A 17302-nucleotide genomic window follows, 5' to 3' on the forward strand; every position below is an offset into this window, starting at 1 on the left:
TTTTTTTAAAACGCTGACTAACTTAATCACAAAGCTCATCATATTCCAGGCCACATACAGTCAGACCCCACACTTTGACTCATGGTGCACCCGTGGTGGCCCCATAATCCAAGGCTTTTATTGCTCATTTCTTTTAACTAACATCTTTGTCATCTATTCCCGCACACAAACCCCCTTCATGTCTTTGTCATTAATGCATTATTATCCTTTCCCCGTCAGTGTAGGTTTTAATGTTTGCTTCATGTTTTCGGTGCATATTGATAACATAGTTACCTCATTTTGTATCATGCACCAATGAAGTACATTTCTAATATGTATTCCTTTAATGGAGTTGTATCTGGCAGGCCTTAATACAGCTACAGTTAGTTTCTTGAAAAGAAGGGAGAAGAATTCTCATTGTAGATAACAATCTGAAGGTCAAATAGCAAAGCTTTGTATTCCCGTGATTTGGGGACCTTGTTTGTGCATTGGCAGCATAGCTCACTGACTTTTGTGTGACATTAGTACCTAATGAGATATGTACAGTCATTGTTAAGTATCAGAAGCTTTGATAAAAGATAGCCTGTTTTTAGTTTTCACTAGGTGGTCCTGTTATCTTTTTTTGTTAGACGTGTCTGTGTTTCTGACAGGTCACAAATTTGTCCTATGTACACTGTTATGTGATCTGTGCAGTGAGTGAACATAAATAGCTGAAGCAAATCTCTTTTGCCTTTAGGTAGCTTTATGGCAGGTGCCTATGGGAGGTTACTGAAGAAGCATTGTGACATAGAGCAACGCTGCCTAAACCTTCTCATGAATGATGTGTTGAAGCCATTTGTTCCCGCTTACTTTGGAGATGTAGAGAAGGACGGCGAGAAGTATAATCAGATGGAAGACTTACTAGCAACATTCGATATGCCCTGCGTCATGGACTGCAAAATGGGAGTCAGGTTAGTTTCATTCCAGTAATGCGGTTAATAAGATAATAGTAAATGTAACCACATCGACTGACTGTAAAGTGAATAACTGTACTTTAAATGGTGATTCACAATCCTGTATTTTCTGTAATGATACATTATGAATGTAATGTTTAAACATTTCTCATGTGAAAGGTTTAAATGTCATTTATAATCTTTTATACTGTAATAAGAAACTTCTAGTTGTAATGAGCTAGTGAGGATAAATCTAATTAGCAGTAATAAACATTTATTTGAATTATATTCAAAGATGCTGTGCCTACCAAAAGTAAGGCCAAAATTAACTAAAAAAAACCACACTGATGGAATGAAAAATTAAACAGTTTATACAACAAAAGAAAAAAGTCTTAGCTAAAATTAGGAAGTGTAACACCAAGAAGATAAAAACTCTTTCATCAAACTGAATAGACACCTGAAACATGAACTATATTAGGCTGTTTCTACAGTTAAGTAATTACTTATACAATAAGTTATGCAGATGTTTCCAGCATAGTTGAATAACTGTAATAGGTCAAATTTGTCTGTTTGCTAGTCTGTGCGTTGAGGAGCACTGCCTCTTGAATTTAGTTTTATATAGCCTAGTCTAGTGTCTAGTCCCCAAAACACCCTTAGTCAGGCCACTATTAACCCCTCGTGCACCACACCATTGTAGCTCACACAGTAAAGGACCCAACATCATAGATATGCAGTATCCCAATTTCCCTGCAGCCAGTTTGGTGGATTTTGGTAAAGTAAGACAATTTAAAATTGTCTAATGTTCATGACAATAATTTAATCCTCAAAGAAACAAGTATAGTACACAAGAGATGTACAGTGTATATATATGGATCTGCCTGACAACATCGACACTTCATAACACCGACAACGACTTCACCGACACCACATAATCGACAGTTCACAAACACGACACCTCATACACTCGACACATCATAACAACAAACAAAACAAATCCCCTGTCCAAAACCCACACACACAACACAAGCACACCAAAATCCTTACAAACCAACACTAACCCTTACATACACAACTATCTACAACCCTAACCGAAACCCTAACCCTAAGGTCCGTCACTATCGCACACTCACCTAACCCGTGTCCTAACTCACTTAAACCGCCCCTAACCCAAAAAATATCACTACTGCACCCTTACCTAACCCGCGCCCTAACCCTAACTCACTTATCCCACCCCTATCCCTACAGACCGTCAACATCGCACACTTACCTTACTCGCACCCTTACCTAACCCGCGCCCTAATCCTAACTCACTTATCCCACCCCTATCCCTACAGACCGTCAACATCGCACACTTACCTTACTCGCACCCTTACCTAACCCGCGCCCTAATCCTAACTCACTTATCCCACCCCTATCCCTACAGACCGTCAACATCGCACACTTACCTTACTTGCACCCTAACGGCCGTCACTACCGCATACTTACACATCCTTTCCCCATCTCAGTGTTCTCAGTGTCGGTGTTTTCCACCGTCGGTCTTCTGACTTGTCGATCTTCTGGCGCCGGTGAAGTTGTTGTCGGTGTTATGACATGTCGATGTTGTCAGGTAGATCCATATGTATATATATATATATATATATATATATATATATATATATATATATATATATATGTATGTATATATATATATATAAATAAAAATGTAAATGTTCGTTTGTTCAAAATCTTAAATCTCCGAAAGTTCTTCACCAATTGCTTTGAAATTTTCACACAATGTTGCATTCGAATACGCGCGTGTTTTTATATACCTGCTATTATGTAGATGTCACACGTTGTATTCGAATATGCGCGTTTTTATATACCTACTATGGATTCTATATATTTGTATACAAATATGCAATTTTATATGTTTTTGTTATAACTTTCTTGCTTCTTTTTCAGTGCAATCGATCTGCTTTAGTTCATCCAAATAATGCCTCGCAGAAGATCAAACTTAGGTCATCATACTCGGGAGCGGGAGCAGTGCGACGAGTAATTGCAAATCAAACTGAGGAAGAACGGGCATCAGCGAATGAGTGAAACAGGCAAAGAATGGCTCAAATACGTACCAAGGAAGCAGCAGAGTGATGTGCAGCCAGACTTGAGGATGTACGGTTGTGAGCACGGCGATCGCGTTCTGCAGCTTCAGATCTGCTTCGTTCTCCTCGATCGACACCAGCGGATGAAATAAATGCTTGCCTGAAATACTCCACTTTGTCGCAACACGTAAAGACGTTAAAATTAACTACAAATATGCATGTCCAGCTGCAAAACTATTGATCAGCTGAGATTTTCTCACATCAATTGCTGGAAATTGGGAACGGAAAGGTGCCGGTTGATCTGACCTCAGGACGAATTTCATTGCCTCATAACTTCTGCAATTTAGTGACGTCAAAAGAAGAATTGGTTGAAAAAGTATTTCCCAATATTCAAACCAATTATTAGAATCACAATTGGCTGACTTGAATTAGCTATTCTTGCGGCCAAGAACAAAGACGTCTATGAACTTAATATTATTCAATCTAACATTCAAAGCGAGGCAGTCACATACAAGTCCGTCAACACTGTTGTGGAAGCAGATGAAGTGGTTAATTATCCAACAGAATTTTTGAATTCACTCGATCTGCCAGGGATGCCACCGCACGTACTGCAATTAAAAATTGGTGTGCCAATTATCATGTTGCGAAATATCAACCAGCCAAAGCTTTGCAACGGCACGCGGCTTGCAGTAAAAAAATTAATGAGCAATGTCATAGAAGCAACAATCTTGACAGGACCTTTCAAAGGTGAAGATGTCCTCATTCCTCGCATTCCTATGATTCCAACGGATATGCCATTTCAATTTAAGAGATTGCAATTCCCAATTCGATTGGCGTTTGCAATCACCATCAACAAAGCTCAGGGCCAGTCTTTAGAATTGTGCGGTTTAGATCTACACATGGATTGCTTCTCACATGGACAATTATATGTTGCATGTTCTAGAGTCAGCAAACCAGACTATCTCTATATCTGCACAGACAATGGAACAACAAAAAATATTGTATACCCACAAGCATTGTGAAATTAAAGATATTAGAAACGTGTGCTTTCTCTTTTCTTTCTTTTCCATTTAACCAGACTGAGCCACAGCAACGCGTGGCCGGGTACAGCTAGTATGTGTATATATATATATATATATATATATATATATATATATATGGGTCCATATGAGTTGATCGACAACTCAAATCAGCGACAGTGACTTCACCGACAAGTCACATCGCCGACATCGCAAAACACGGAGGTTTACCGAGTAACAGATGCAAATCCGGTACTCATGCCTACCATGGTTGCATGACACTGCCACACTTAACAAACCATGGTAGGCATGAGTAGCGAATTTGCATCCGTTACTAAACCTCCGTTTTAGATGTCGGCGATGTGACTTGTCGGTGAAGTCACTGTCGCTGATTTGAGTTGTCGATCAACTCATATGGACCCATATATATATACATACACACACATCTATATATATATATATATATATATATATATATATATATATATATATATGTATACAAATATATATATATATGTATATATATATATATATATATATATATATATACACACACACACACACACACACACACACACACACACTTTCTCTGCTGGAGTTAAAACTGTTGTGTACAAACATTCATAATAGCAATCTGGTTGTCAGAAGTATACTATACCCACTACACATAGTATGCTCTCCACACATAGTCATTCCTATGTTGAGGCAATTAAATGCAATCTTCCCAAACCCCCAACTGTCTCTCGAGTCAAAACTGTTGTGTACAAACACTCATAATAGCAATCTGGTTGTCAGAAGTATACTATATCCACTACACATAGTATGCTCTCCACACATAGGCATTCCTATGTTGAGGCAATTAAATGCAATCTTCCCAAACCCCCAAAGACCTTCCAGATGTTCTACATGCAAAACTTATTCTCAGAAAACCCAAAAGCACTCAACAGTAATACCACCTAACACTGTGCATACAGCCACACCCAGTGGTGTAACACCTAACACTGCAACAGCCACACCCAGTGGAGCCTCAACTACCAAGCCCATAAGGCAAGCCAATACACTACCCAGGACTGTAGTTATAGGGGACTCCATTTTATGACACACTGATGCCCCACTCATTAGGATGAACAAGGAGAAAATAACAGTCAGTTGCCTGTCATGGGCCAGGATCCAAGAAGTTATGCATTCACTCAAGTCGCTGCACTACACATTCAGTATGTTTCAGTCATAGTCCATTTTAGCTTCAAATGACCTGAGAAGTACCTCCCTAGACTATATGAAGAGTGTCATTATGGGCTGTGTGTCACAGGCTGGTATGTACCTAGCACTGAGCTGCACATTACCATCACTGAAGATGATACCATAGTACAAACAGAAGATGATCGACGTTAATACTTGTCTTAATTTTTAAAGTCCTTCTAGAGGGATGCAGTATTTGTCAGAGTAGGGGGACATGGTCAACAAACCACATGGCTTTACCAAGGATGGGCCCTTCCAGGCTTTTGAATATTAGCTAAAACATTTTCCTTCCCATATAGACTTTTTGGATTGCATGGCCAGCCAGCCCTAACTGACCTACACCCCTTGAAATAACTTCTAAGGCACAAAAACTCATGGTATACATTTGGGTTTCATGGCTACACTTATAAAGGCCTCAGTCATTGTTAGTCTAGTATACATGTATGACGATGAGCTGTAACTATTGAGATGTCCTTCTAGACCTTCTGTTCAGTGTTGCAGTATTCTTTATATATGGTTTGTATTCTGCCAGTTGACCTGACGTCTGGCCTGTATACAAAAGCTTATTACCACTGCCAGTACATGGGATGTCGCATGAAGTCACTGAGAATGTCAGCCATAAAAGGGACGTCTGCTCATATCATCTTCAGAACCTTTTTCTTACCATTCATAAAGGTTGACTCATGTTTGGTCTGCTTTTGGATATCATTAGTTCACCTTCCAGCTTCAGTTAATAGGTTCATAGGTTAATACTAAGCTAACTGCTCTTGTGAGCCATTTTAAGCCTAGCCAATTATCCCTTGTGAGACTCAAACCCTGCACCTTGTGTTTGTAAGGCAAACACTTTAACCATTAGGCCACCCTCCCAACTAAGTACCCCTGAGGGGATTTATTTTCTTGCTACTGCCTCTTGTTGTTGTTAATGTCATCCAGGAAGGGCAGGCAAATTCCACATAAGGATAGTCACGAGCTTTGCTTGTTTTGTTTAGGGCCTACTCACGACCATCATTCCTGTTCGCTCTCTCAGGCCTTTGTGGCTAAGACATTTCATAGTTGTCTGTCAACTTTAAATCTTTACCTAGAAAATCCATGAATTATTAGTCTGGCTATGACTGTAACTGCTGAGTTCGGCATCATTCAGTAATTCACTTAGAAAATGTTAGCATTCAGAAAGTAAAATAAAAAACAGAGAAAGAAAGGTTATGTATGTAAAGGGAAGCAGTTGGAGGCAGGCAAAGTATATTGGAGTATAATAAGCTTATTGATATTCAGGATTTGTCGTAATAACATTTTCATCATTCCTGATATTTGTTACAGCTATAGAAGCTGACTTCAATACTCTCAAGTTTCCACTCTTCCTGCTAATGTCAATTTTAATTCAGCCCCAGAGTGAACAGTAACAGGAGAATGATTTATCTGTCCAGGAAACCTAGTACACAGGGAATGACAAACCAATCAGTAAAGCATCCGTGTAGCCACATGGCATTGCATGCAGTGAAAGATCCTTGTACCTTGTCAAGAATACTTGGAAGAAAGGCATTCCAAATTATTGCTACACCTTCCAGTCTGCTGAGCCTTATTTCCCCAAACACTTGAACTTTTGTCAAGCTTCATCTACCTTTGTATAGATCCACTACTGTCCTGTATAGTTAAGTAAGAGCTTTTATGACTATAAGGATAGTCACAATTCAACAATATTCTTCTTTGCCTTGTTAAAAAGGATACATTAAGGTAGAATTATATGTTGGACTGCTTTTCTTGGTTAATGCTAAAGTAATTCCTAGAAAGTCCTGCAAGTAGTCTGATGTTGTTCTGCCCTTTGGTGGAATGTCAGTAGTCTGAAACTGTTCTGCCCTTTGGTGAAATGTCAGTGGTTTGATACTGTTTTGCCCTTCAGTGGAATATCAGTGCTTTTAATACTCTTCTGCCCTTCTGTGGAATGTCAGTGGTCTAGTACTGTTCTGCTCTTCGGTAGAATGTCAGTAGTGTGATACTGTTCTGCCCCTTGTTGGAATATCAGTGTTCTTATACTGTTCTGCTCTTAGGTGGAATGTCAGTAGTTTGATACTGTTCTGCACTTTGGTGGAATGTCAGTGGTCTGATACTCTTCTGCCATTTGGTGGAATGTCAGTAGTTTGATACTGTTTTGCCCTTTAGTTGAATATCAGTGGTTTTAATACTCTTCTGCCCTTCTGTGGAATGTCAGTGGTCTGATACTGTTCTGCTTTTTGGTGGAATGTCAGTAGTGTGATACTGTTCTGCCCCTTGGTGGAATGTCAGCGATCTGATACTGTTCTGCCTCTTGGTGGAATGTCACTGGTCTGATTCTGTTCTGCCCTTTGATGGAATGTCAGTGGTCTGATATTGTTATGCCCTTTGGTGTAATGTTAGTGGTCTGAATTGGAATACACCTGATACTATATATGCTAAACGCGCATCAAAACTGCTAAGAAAATCTCAGTGAAGATAAGGAGTTGCCACATGGATGAAGGCAGTTGACTGTGGTAGTTTCGGGTTGACCAACGATATTATATTTTTATGCAAAGTTATGAATGACTTAAGCAGGGACTGAGGGAAACATGCAGTGTTAAAGGAATACAAAATATGGCAGTAGAAAAAATGAATCCACTTGCTAGGCAAGTCAGCAGCATATGCTATTTATGCTTATAGAAATCTAGTTAAAAAAATGCACACATTTTTTATGATGCCTCAAATCTTAAGGAATATAAATGCAGCCATGGGCTAATATAGTCACCAGAATGAATGTTTCTGCTCAAATCAAAAGGTTGTTACATTTCAGCTGTTTTTGAACATGTTCAGACTTTAATTATATTATTAAACTTCTTTTGCATGTTTCTATAGAGTTTCATTTCTGATTGAGTGATGTTATACAGAATTAAAAACACATTAAAATATATGCTGGTAACTGGTATATAACTCAGAATTACAGATCAGATGAGAAACATTAAGGTTCATCTTTGATGAAGAAGACTGTGACACTTTTCCTAATATTATTAATCCTTTTTTATTATTGTACCCTATCTGAAAAACATTTATTTTTTTTCTGGGTCAGTAAAATATGGTACAGTTCATTGACGTGCCTCTCTGAAAAATCATGATCCAATGAGCCTGTTCCTTCTAATGGGCTTCAGTGATCATCACTACATCAGTAGTTTTGTTGGGGTGGGCTTTGCCCACTAGACTGTTTTAAGTAATACAGTCATCGCTGACTTCACATAGTACTGAGTTAATAAGAAACACATGTAGGATTGTGGTTTAATAAAAAGTGACATGATAAAAGAGATATGAATGCCTTGTAAAACACGATCCTTTAAAATTTTCACAATATTTCAGATATCCAGAGCAAAAAATTTAATGAAAAGCATTACAGGCCTCTAAAGTTCATCTGTTTCCTATCATTGGATTTGCTAGAAGAATTTGAAAGAAAAAACAGACCATGGAAGTGTAGTGTTTTAATAATTTTGGGGTCAAAAATCCTGCATGAAATAAGAAAATTGATTAATGGTTATGTTAACTTCTCCATCAGACAGCAGATCTTGCAGTATATCCTAAATGGTCTGTTTCAAAGTACATTATTATGGGGAATTTAATAAGAAAGGCATCATGTAATTAAGAAAAATAATGCATATAATAGAGAATACTGCGGTGGTGGTGCTGCAGTAGCATTGTCGCCTCACAGTTAGACGTTGCCCGTTCGATTCTCAGTTAGATCGTCTTCTGTGTGTCGACATGCGTGAATGGGTGTTCCTTCATTGAAGGTTGTGTGTTAGGCTTGGCAAGCCAGTACGTAAAAACCTGCTGCCAATCATTAGCGGACCGGAGTTCCGCTGTGGCAACCCCTAACCGGGAGAAGCCGAAAGACACAAACAAACAATGCATATAATAGAGAAAATTTAGTTTTCCAGAATTATTCCAGAGAACTGACTGTCGAACCAAGCAACAATGATATCATTTAGATCATAGCTCTAATCTGTACTTTAGGAAGTATTCATCGATCCTGAATAAAAACTAACTCATTGATTTATGGAACAGAGTTTATTGCCCTTATAGCTGTGATGATAATATTGCCAATGATTTTTTTTCTCTCTTAACATCACTTTTTCAAATATAGATAAGAGCACATCTACTGCATTAAATGAGATGATTAACAAACACATTCAGGATGATAGATGTAGAATAACCTTCAGTGAACTGACAGAAAGGAAGCTACAAAAAATCCATTTTGTGAAAATTTTGAATAGTACCCTAAGCGGAGCCACTGATCACATGCCCCTATAAATAAAATAAAAATAAAAATAAACTACCTCAGTCCTTGGATTACCTTTAAATGATAGTAGTTATGTTACTAAGGGGCAAGACTTGGAAGCACAATCAAATGAATATTAGACAAGTCCATCTATCAGCTTGTTGAATATGTCAAAATCATTCACTTCTATCACAATCAGCCATCAGAGGTGCACATAGTGTCTTTGTTTTGGAGTTGGGGGACAAGCTATTTGTGAAATCAAAGATCAGTTACAGTGCCATTGTTAAATCATTTTAGATGGCTTGTCAGATGTCAATGTACATGTCTGAATTCAGCAAACTGAGCTGCATTACTGTGGCCATTATTTATTTTGTTTTCATCATATTAAAGTGTGAGAGGTGTACACAAAATTGCCCATCTTTAAGGGAAAGTTAAGCTAAAAAGGCAGTTGCATGATCACTGTTAAATGATTGTCCTTACGGGCTGACAGAGAAGGGAGTGCATTTTTTTGAGGGCAGCAAGCAGAAATACATTGTTTCATTCATTTTCATCACAGTCGTACATTAGGGGTGATCAAATAAAATGTCTCTGATTTGGGGCAGGCTGCATATGAAAATCATGCACTTTTACATGAATATAAGGTACAGTTACATGATCACTATTAAACAGCCCTTGATATGGCTTGTTATAAGGAGAAGCACAAAAACACATTGCTGCCTGTGCTGGTTCTTTCACGGTTGTTGTGTCTTTTGGCTTTTCACGGTTAGGGAGTCGCCACAGCGGAACTCCAGTCCGCTAATGATTGGCAGTAGATTTTTATGTGCCGAGTTGCCAGCCCTGATGCACAACCTTCAACGAAGGTACACCTGTTCATGCATGTCTCCACATAGAAGACGCTTTAGCTGAGAATCGAACAGGACAACGTCTTACTGTGAGGCGACAATGTTACCACAGCACCACCACCACGGACTTCATCATTCCAATTAGTCTACCATAAAGCTAGATTATTTTAGACTATTATTTATCTATGTATTGTGAGTTATTAAATATATACAGACTATATTAGTATAGTAAAGAGGAGAGAATTTAGAAAGGGAGACAAGATGAAGTTAAAATAAATAATGAGAAAAGAGAGAAGAGAGAAAGAAAAGAGAAAATACACATATACTATGTATGTCGATGTACAGTATAAATATTTTATGTGCTATATAACCCTCCTTCTGTGAAAGAAAAGTACCCTGTTTTACATACCTGAGGTAATGTGAAAACTCTCATGTGTCATCTATTTTCAAAAAATATAAAGATTCCCATAGTTACTTACCTTTGTTTTAAAATACCAAGCAGTAAAATTGGTCCTCTAAAGCAATGTTAAAACAATTCATATCATAATACATGCTTTGAGAGATTTGGCTGTAACGGTATCAGTCTTTTGCTTCTTTTTTTGACGTCTGTCCAGACATTTGTTTCTTTTGTTCTCTTGAGAGAAGGTGACATCCAAGCCATATCTTCTGGTAAAGTAATCACATTATTAGCTTTAATAAATGAAGAGATTTCCTCTAAGTCAATAAAAATCCTCATCTTGTTGGCATACAGTATTCTTATCTTAGCTGGATATGCAAGTTGTGCCTTGATGTTATTTTGTTTCAGAAACGTTATCACTGGCCACACTTTGTTCCATTATTCTAGATGAATATTTGTTATCAAATTTTATCAGGCTCTGTTTATATTTTAAAGGTGTCTTCCTCCAAGCAGATCTTAAAATCAGTTATTTGTCCAAGTATGAAAGAAATTTAATAATTATTGACTTAGAAGGAGAGTTTGAGTTAGTGTCAGGTTTTCCAAGAGCTCTACGCCCTTTCAATGCCAAAGGAAAGTCCTTCTTTTAAATTTAAAAAGTTAGGGATCCAGCTTGATAAAAAGGAAATAATATCCTCACATTTTGTGTTTTCAGGTAATCCGAAAATTCTGATGTTATTTCTTCTCTCCCCATTTTCCAAGTCATCTACTTTATTAACCAACCAAGTGTTCTGTTTAAGAAGCAGTTATTTCTGTGTTTCCTCTTCCTTAATTCTTATTTCTAAGTAATTTAGAGAAACCTCTATTCCTGTTATCCTTGTCTGGTGTTGTAGCATTTCCTTGAGGGTGTCAGCCTGTTTTTGACTGCTTGTTTTAAGATTTTCCAGGTTCTCTTTAAAATCATCCATCTTCAAAGACAACTCCTGCAGGGTAGATGCCATCTGTTGTAGTTCGTTCTTTAAGGCAGCATCCTGGTGAGAATTCCTTGAATTTCTCATTTTAACAAGTGAATATATCTCAAAGCTTTTTGACAGGAAATTATTTGTAAAACTTCACCAAAGTTTTTAATTACATAAATTAGTCCTTTATCCATAAGATTTTATACTTTGAAGAAAAAAATATTTTTCCTGTCTTTTTTAACTAGTTATATGGAGCTCTAAAATACTGCTGCTTTCAGTAAGACATTCAGGCTCCTCCCCCACATTTGCCATTCTTGGGTACTTAAATTATAACATAAAGCATATTTTCTACTGAATAATATATCGCTGAGGAAACATGAGATATTCCCTCATGTCTAAAATCTGGAATAAATGTATTCCTAACAGGTACCTTCGCAGTGTCCAGCTAACAATAAACATTAATATAATTACTAACAATTACATCAGAAATGGAAGACTCACAGGTAAAAAAGCTATCATTAGTATCCAAATCAATTTCATCTACACCATTTTCAGCATTTTCAACAAACATTTCTTTCTCATCTTCAAAAAGTTACACAAATGCAACCTACGAACCAACTGAAAACTTTCAGTCAACACCACATTTTCTAGGAAGTGCAGCCGGTACAAATTCCAAACCACACTGGAGCACTACAATCTCACTCCGCTGGTTCTTTCACGGTCATCATATCAAATGTCAGGAGTATACACCAATAGCTGATATATTTTGAATGGAAGGGAAGCAGGCTTTGTGAAAGAGACTAGCCATTGTTTTCTTTTGATCACAGTTAAATAGTTGTTAACCTGCTTATCAGGGACTGTGAATTTGGGTTGTGATTTTATGTTTGCATGCGCGCACGTGTGTGTGTGTGTGTGTGTGTGTGTGTGTGTGTGTGTGTGTGTGTGTGTGTGTGTGTGCATATGTGTGTGTATTTGTATGAAAAATAGTCACTGTAGCTCTTATTTGTGCTCACTTTATGACTCCTTCATTGTTCTAGGAAGTGCATACTTTCAGAAGGAGTACATATCTGCTGGGATAGTATGTATGCAGAAGACCCTGAACCTAGTGTTTGCCATATTTTAGAAACATTGTGAAGACACAACACATTTTGATTGTCACATTGTTGTGTTAGTATAATTTCACAATACACATTTTTTTTTGCTTTTTCACCTGGGGCAAATGAAGTACATAAAATCATAAAAATATTTAAATTTTATAACATAAGACCTAATAACACTATTTATTTGTCCTTGAAAGTGTTGTTTTCCAGTGGCGCAGTGGTGCAGCGGTTAACATTGTCACCTCACAGCAAGAGATTATCTGGTTCGATTCTCAGCTGGGGTGCCTTCTGTGTGAAGTCTATATGTCCTCCCTGCATTCATGTGGGTTTTCTCTGGGTACTCTGGTTTCCTCTCACATTCCAAAGACATGCATCAGGAGCGTTTCTACCCAGGTGCCCATTGGACTTTCCCGGTCAACAAATGTTAAATAAAATAAAGAAATTAATATAGAAAAGGATATGAAAAATCCTTACCTGGAATTGTGACTTGACATTCTGTAGTTCAGTGTGGGACTGATTCATGACCTCTGCACCTAAGTGCAAAACTGAATTTCCAATTTGTTGCTGAATATTTTCACTACAAACATCAAACAGTTAGATATAGAGTCCTGTAGTGATGGACTCTGTGATGCCCCTGCACTGGCCCACTAATCAAGGAGGCTTAATCCTCACCACTAACACTAGTTAGGGACATGCACATTGGGAGGATGGCAAGTACACACACAGTAAAGTACAAGAGCACACCCCTCTCTCTCCAGATCCCCAATAAGACTGCCTACCTGTACATCTATAGGGTTAAGATCTCAGCTGAGTGGTCAAGCCAAAACCTCCAGCACCCTCTCTGTCCAATCAGTGCTTCATGTCCCTGCCCAAGTAGCTGACACACACACATACACTTTCAGATTTGATTTATATACAAACACGCAGACACTTTTGGGGAAGGCTGGCACAGGTTTACTAGCTGTGCCCCCTTCTGCCCAGACTATAAGGTAGTAATCACTACTATCAGCCACTCTATCAGCTACTTTAAGGCCCTTCCCAAAGAGTGACCAATTCTACTGTATAATGTAACTATTATCCAAATGGTTAAGTGTGACCAACAGCAAGGCTATTTAGGAGTGGCCTATACAATATCACCAAATACATATGCAAGTACTCCAAGAGCTTAAATATCTCTAAACAAGCCAGCAACAATTAAAAGGTTTAACTATATTTAATAATAAATAATAAAAGCACAAGACAATACTCAACTCAACACAGTAAGAACAGAGTTCAGAATCACAGGAAATACTTTAAAACAACATTGCAGGACAGTCTTAAACAAATACAGAAAACATCTAAACTAATTTTTATTGTATTCCTATCTATATCTAAGAGATACTATGTCCTAAATAACTTACTTACAGAGGCTGGCAAATATAGATGAGAAGTGCTGATGAGAGAATGTTTCTAGGTCCAAATACAAATACAAAATGCACAGACTTTCTCTGAGAGATAGTTCTTAAATTAACAATGCACATTACTACTGGGTTAGCTGGATGACATCACTATTTGACACCTCTGCCTTCATTTCCCAGGCTAGCAGAAACTTAAAACTTTAGTACTTCTGTGTCAGAAATAATTATATCTTAGAACTTCGCCTGGGACTGGAAGGCATAAAACAGTTACACACTTTTACCTTTGAAACCTGTAATTATTTCTGTTTCCAAGCAATAGAAAGAATTTCTAGCTGCAGGCATTCTGGTAGAAAAAAAAGAGGCAAGGGGCAAGTAAAAGGGAAAAAAATCAAAATTGAATGTGAAAGTATGGAAGAACATTATTCTAAGAAAAAAGAGGAGAAAGATAGACATCAGCAACATGACTAAGCTGTGAATGTACAAAGCCAGCTGGATCAGAATTGTGTGCTTGCAAATGCATTAAGCAATGAAAAAAGTCGGATAATAAGACTAATGGTGATGAAGAGCATTGCTTTGTAACAATTGATAGAGCAGATATTACTGAATTAGAAGTTGAAGATTCTTCAGATCTGGTCTGAAAATATATTCTTGTAATTGGTTATTCAATTATTAGAGGAACTTTTACTTACATTTACAGAGAAGATCATGGATATCAAATAGTGTTATGCTTAACAGAAGCAAAAATAGGTGATGTAAGGCAGGCTTTAGAATGCTTTAAGGTCAGGAAGTATGGATCTGTTTTTATTCATGTTGGTACAAATGATCTCATTCGCAAGGACTGACTGATAGTAGGGAATTTACAGCCCTCTTAGCATAGCTTGTGTGGGTGTTAGGATGTATTTTCACAAATCACATATAGAAAGGAGAGTCAGTCAGGTCACCAAGAAAGAAAAGATTTTTTGGGTAAATATCTACATAAAAAAAAGAGTCCTGTTTTAAAAAGTGGAAATGTGTAGAGCATCTGAGTGTAATTTTGGGCGCACATCTTTAGACAGAGTGGCGTGCACTTGTCAAGATCAGGGAAGAGAATTTTTGCAGCAGATGTTTTGCAATATTTGGCAGAAACAAATCAGGATTTTTGTCAAGCAGAAAATGTAACAGCTCACAGCAACATTTGATGCATCTCTGATGGTTGTTATTGCTAGGAGCATTAATAATCAAGTTTTTTTTTTATTGGAAAATTTCCTCTTCCCATAAGATTAATGTTGTTATTATTTGCGAAACATAGTTTAAGAACAATGACTGGAAACCAGTTCTGTCAGGGTATAAATGTTTTTTATAGTAACAGACCTTCCAAAAAAATCAGATAGAGGTGTCGTAATAGGGATTAAAGACAGTTAACAGACCTGCAATTATTACATGTTCAATGATAACACCATTACTACAGACTGTGTAAAGTACAGTTGTGTACACTTACCATAAGTGTAGATGTTCGAGTGTATTCACTGTTGCAGTTATTACATTTGGGTTATCTGCTTGCAGGTAGCCTTCAGTCGGCCTGATTTACAAAGTCTTGGGTCCTGCATCGGTTGCTGTCCCTTCTTCCATGATGTCAGGGGTATAAAACATGCAGCCGATGCCATTACATCAGTTTTTCTTGCCCCAGATATCAGGTGCCCCCCCTAATGGGAAGCAATTAAATATAAAAGTACAATGATATACCTCCAACAAAAAAGCAAATACACCAAAAAGGCTTTTAAGTATAATAAAGGAAAGTAGAGGTATAGCCAAAAGAAGATAGGGGGCTGAAGGGAGGGTAACCAGGGCTGCAACAGTGAATACACTCGAAAATCTACATTTATGGTAAGTGTACACAACTGCACTATGTTCTTCATGTTTCACTGTTGCAGTCATTACATTTGGGTAGATTCCCAAAGCTATGGTTGGGAGGAGGAATTTAAATAGCATTAGGACCAGCTATAAGGCCCTGCAAGACTGCAGTGGCAAAGCCAGCTCTGGATTTAGAGAAAATTGTCAAATGATAATGCTTGGTGAAAGTATGTACAGAACTCCAGGTAGCAGCTTCTAGGATGTCCCTGGTAGGGACGCCTCTGAGGAAGGCTGTAGAGGTTGATGCAGCCCTTGTGGAGTGAGGTCTGATCCCATGGGGGATAGGTTTTCCATGGTGTTTATAGCAGAAATTAATGCAATGGCCTATCCATTTAGAAATGGTTTGCTTTGAAATAGCCTTCCCCTCTGCCACCAGCAGTTGTTCAGATTTCCTTTGAGGTTTAGTCCTGCCCAAGTAGAATCTAAGTTGTCTGTGCACATCTAAGGAATGCAGTATCCATTCCCCTTTGTTCTGTGGATTGGGAAAAAAGGTTGGCAAATGAATGAACTGATTAAGAGCCACACTGGATACCACCTTGGGCATGAAGGATGGATTGGTTCTGAGAGACACCCTGTCCGCATGAAAGATGATGAAAGTCTCCACTGCCATAAGGACCTGTGATTCAGATACCCTTTTAGCTGAAGTGATTGCAAAAAGGAAAGCTGTTTTCCAAGAAAGAAATTTTAAGTCTGCAGTAGCAGTTGGCTTGAAAGGAGGTAGAGTGAGTTTCTCTAAAACAAAGTTAAGGTCCCAGGCTGGGGTTGAAGCTCTCCTGGGTGGTCTCAAATTTTTGGCCTCTCTGAGGAACTGCTTGAGCAGTGGATGAGAGAAGAGGGGAGGTTCTGTGTTATAATGAGCTGAAATGGCTGAGGCGTGGATTTTAATGGAGGAAAAAGACAGGCCCTTGTGAAGCATCTCAGTTAAGTATTGTAAAATCTGAGATAAATTGGGCACTGCTGTGCTCATCCCTTGAGATTGGTTCCAGGCACAGAATCTTTTCCATTTTTCAGCATAAGATTTTCTAGTACTAGGCCTCCTTGCCTCTAAAATGATATCCATCACAGGTTTACTGAGGGATGGTAAAGTAGAGATTATGTAATTAGCCAGGCTGTAAGGTTCACTGTTAGAAGCTGAGGGTGCAGAATCTGATTCTTCTGCTGAGACAACAGGGAAGGAGTCTGAGGCAGGTGCCATGGGGATAACCA

The 17302-nt window shown here is 38.2% G+C and overlaps 1 protein-coding gene across 1 annotated transcript in view; it reads left to right on the forward strand.

Moving 5' to 3' along the window:
- ITPKB (inositol-trisphosphate 3-kinase B) overlaps positions 1-17302 on the forward strand; it is a 1126253-nt gene that overhangs the window by 749044 nt on the left and 359907 nt on the right. The window contains exon 4 of the mRNA XM_044059604.1: positions 716-929. Coding sequence (XP_043915539.1) covers positions 716-929 — 214 coding nt within the window. The remainder of the gene's footprint in view (positions 1-715; positions 930-17302) is intronic.

This window comes from Protopterus annectens, chromosome 1.part2 (genome assembly GCF_019279795.1).
Source record: "Protopterus annectens isolate FY-2018-M chromosome 1.part2, PAN1.0, whole genome shotgun sequence".
In the NCBI taxonomy this organism is placed as follows: Eukaryota; Metazoa; Chordata; order Ceratodontiformes; family Protopteridae; genus Protopterus; species Protopterus annectens.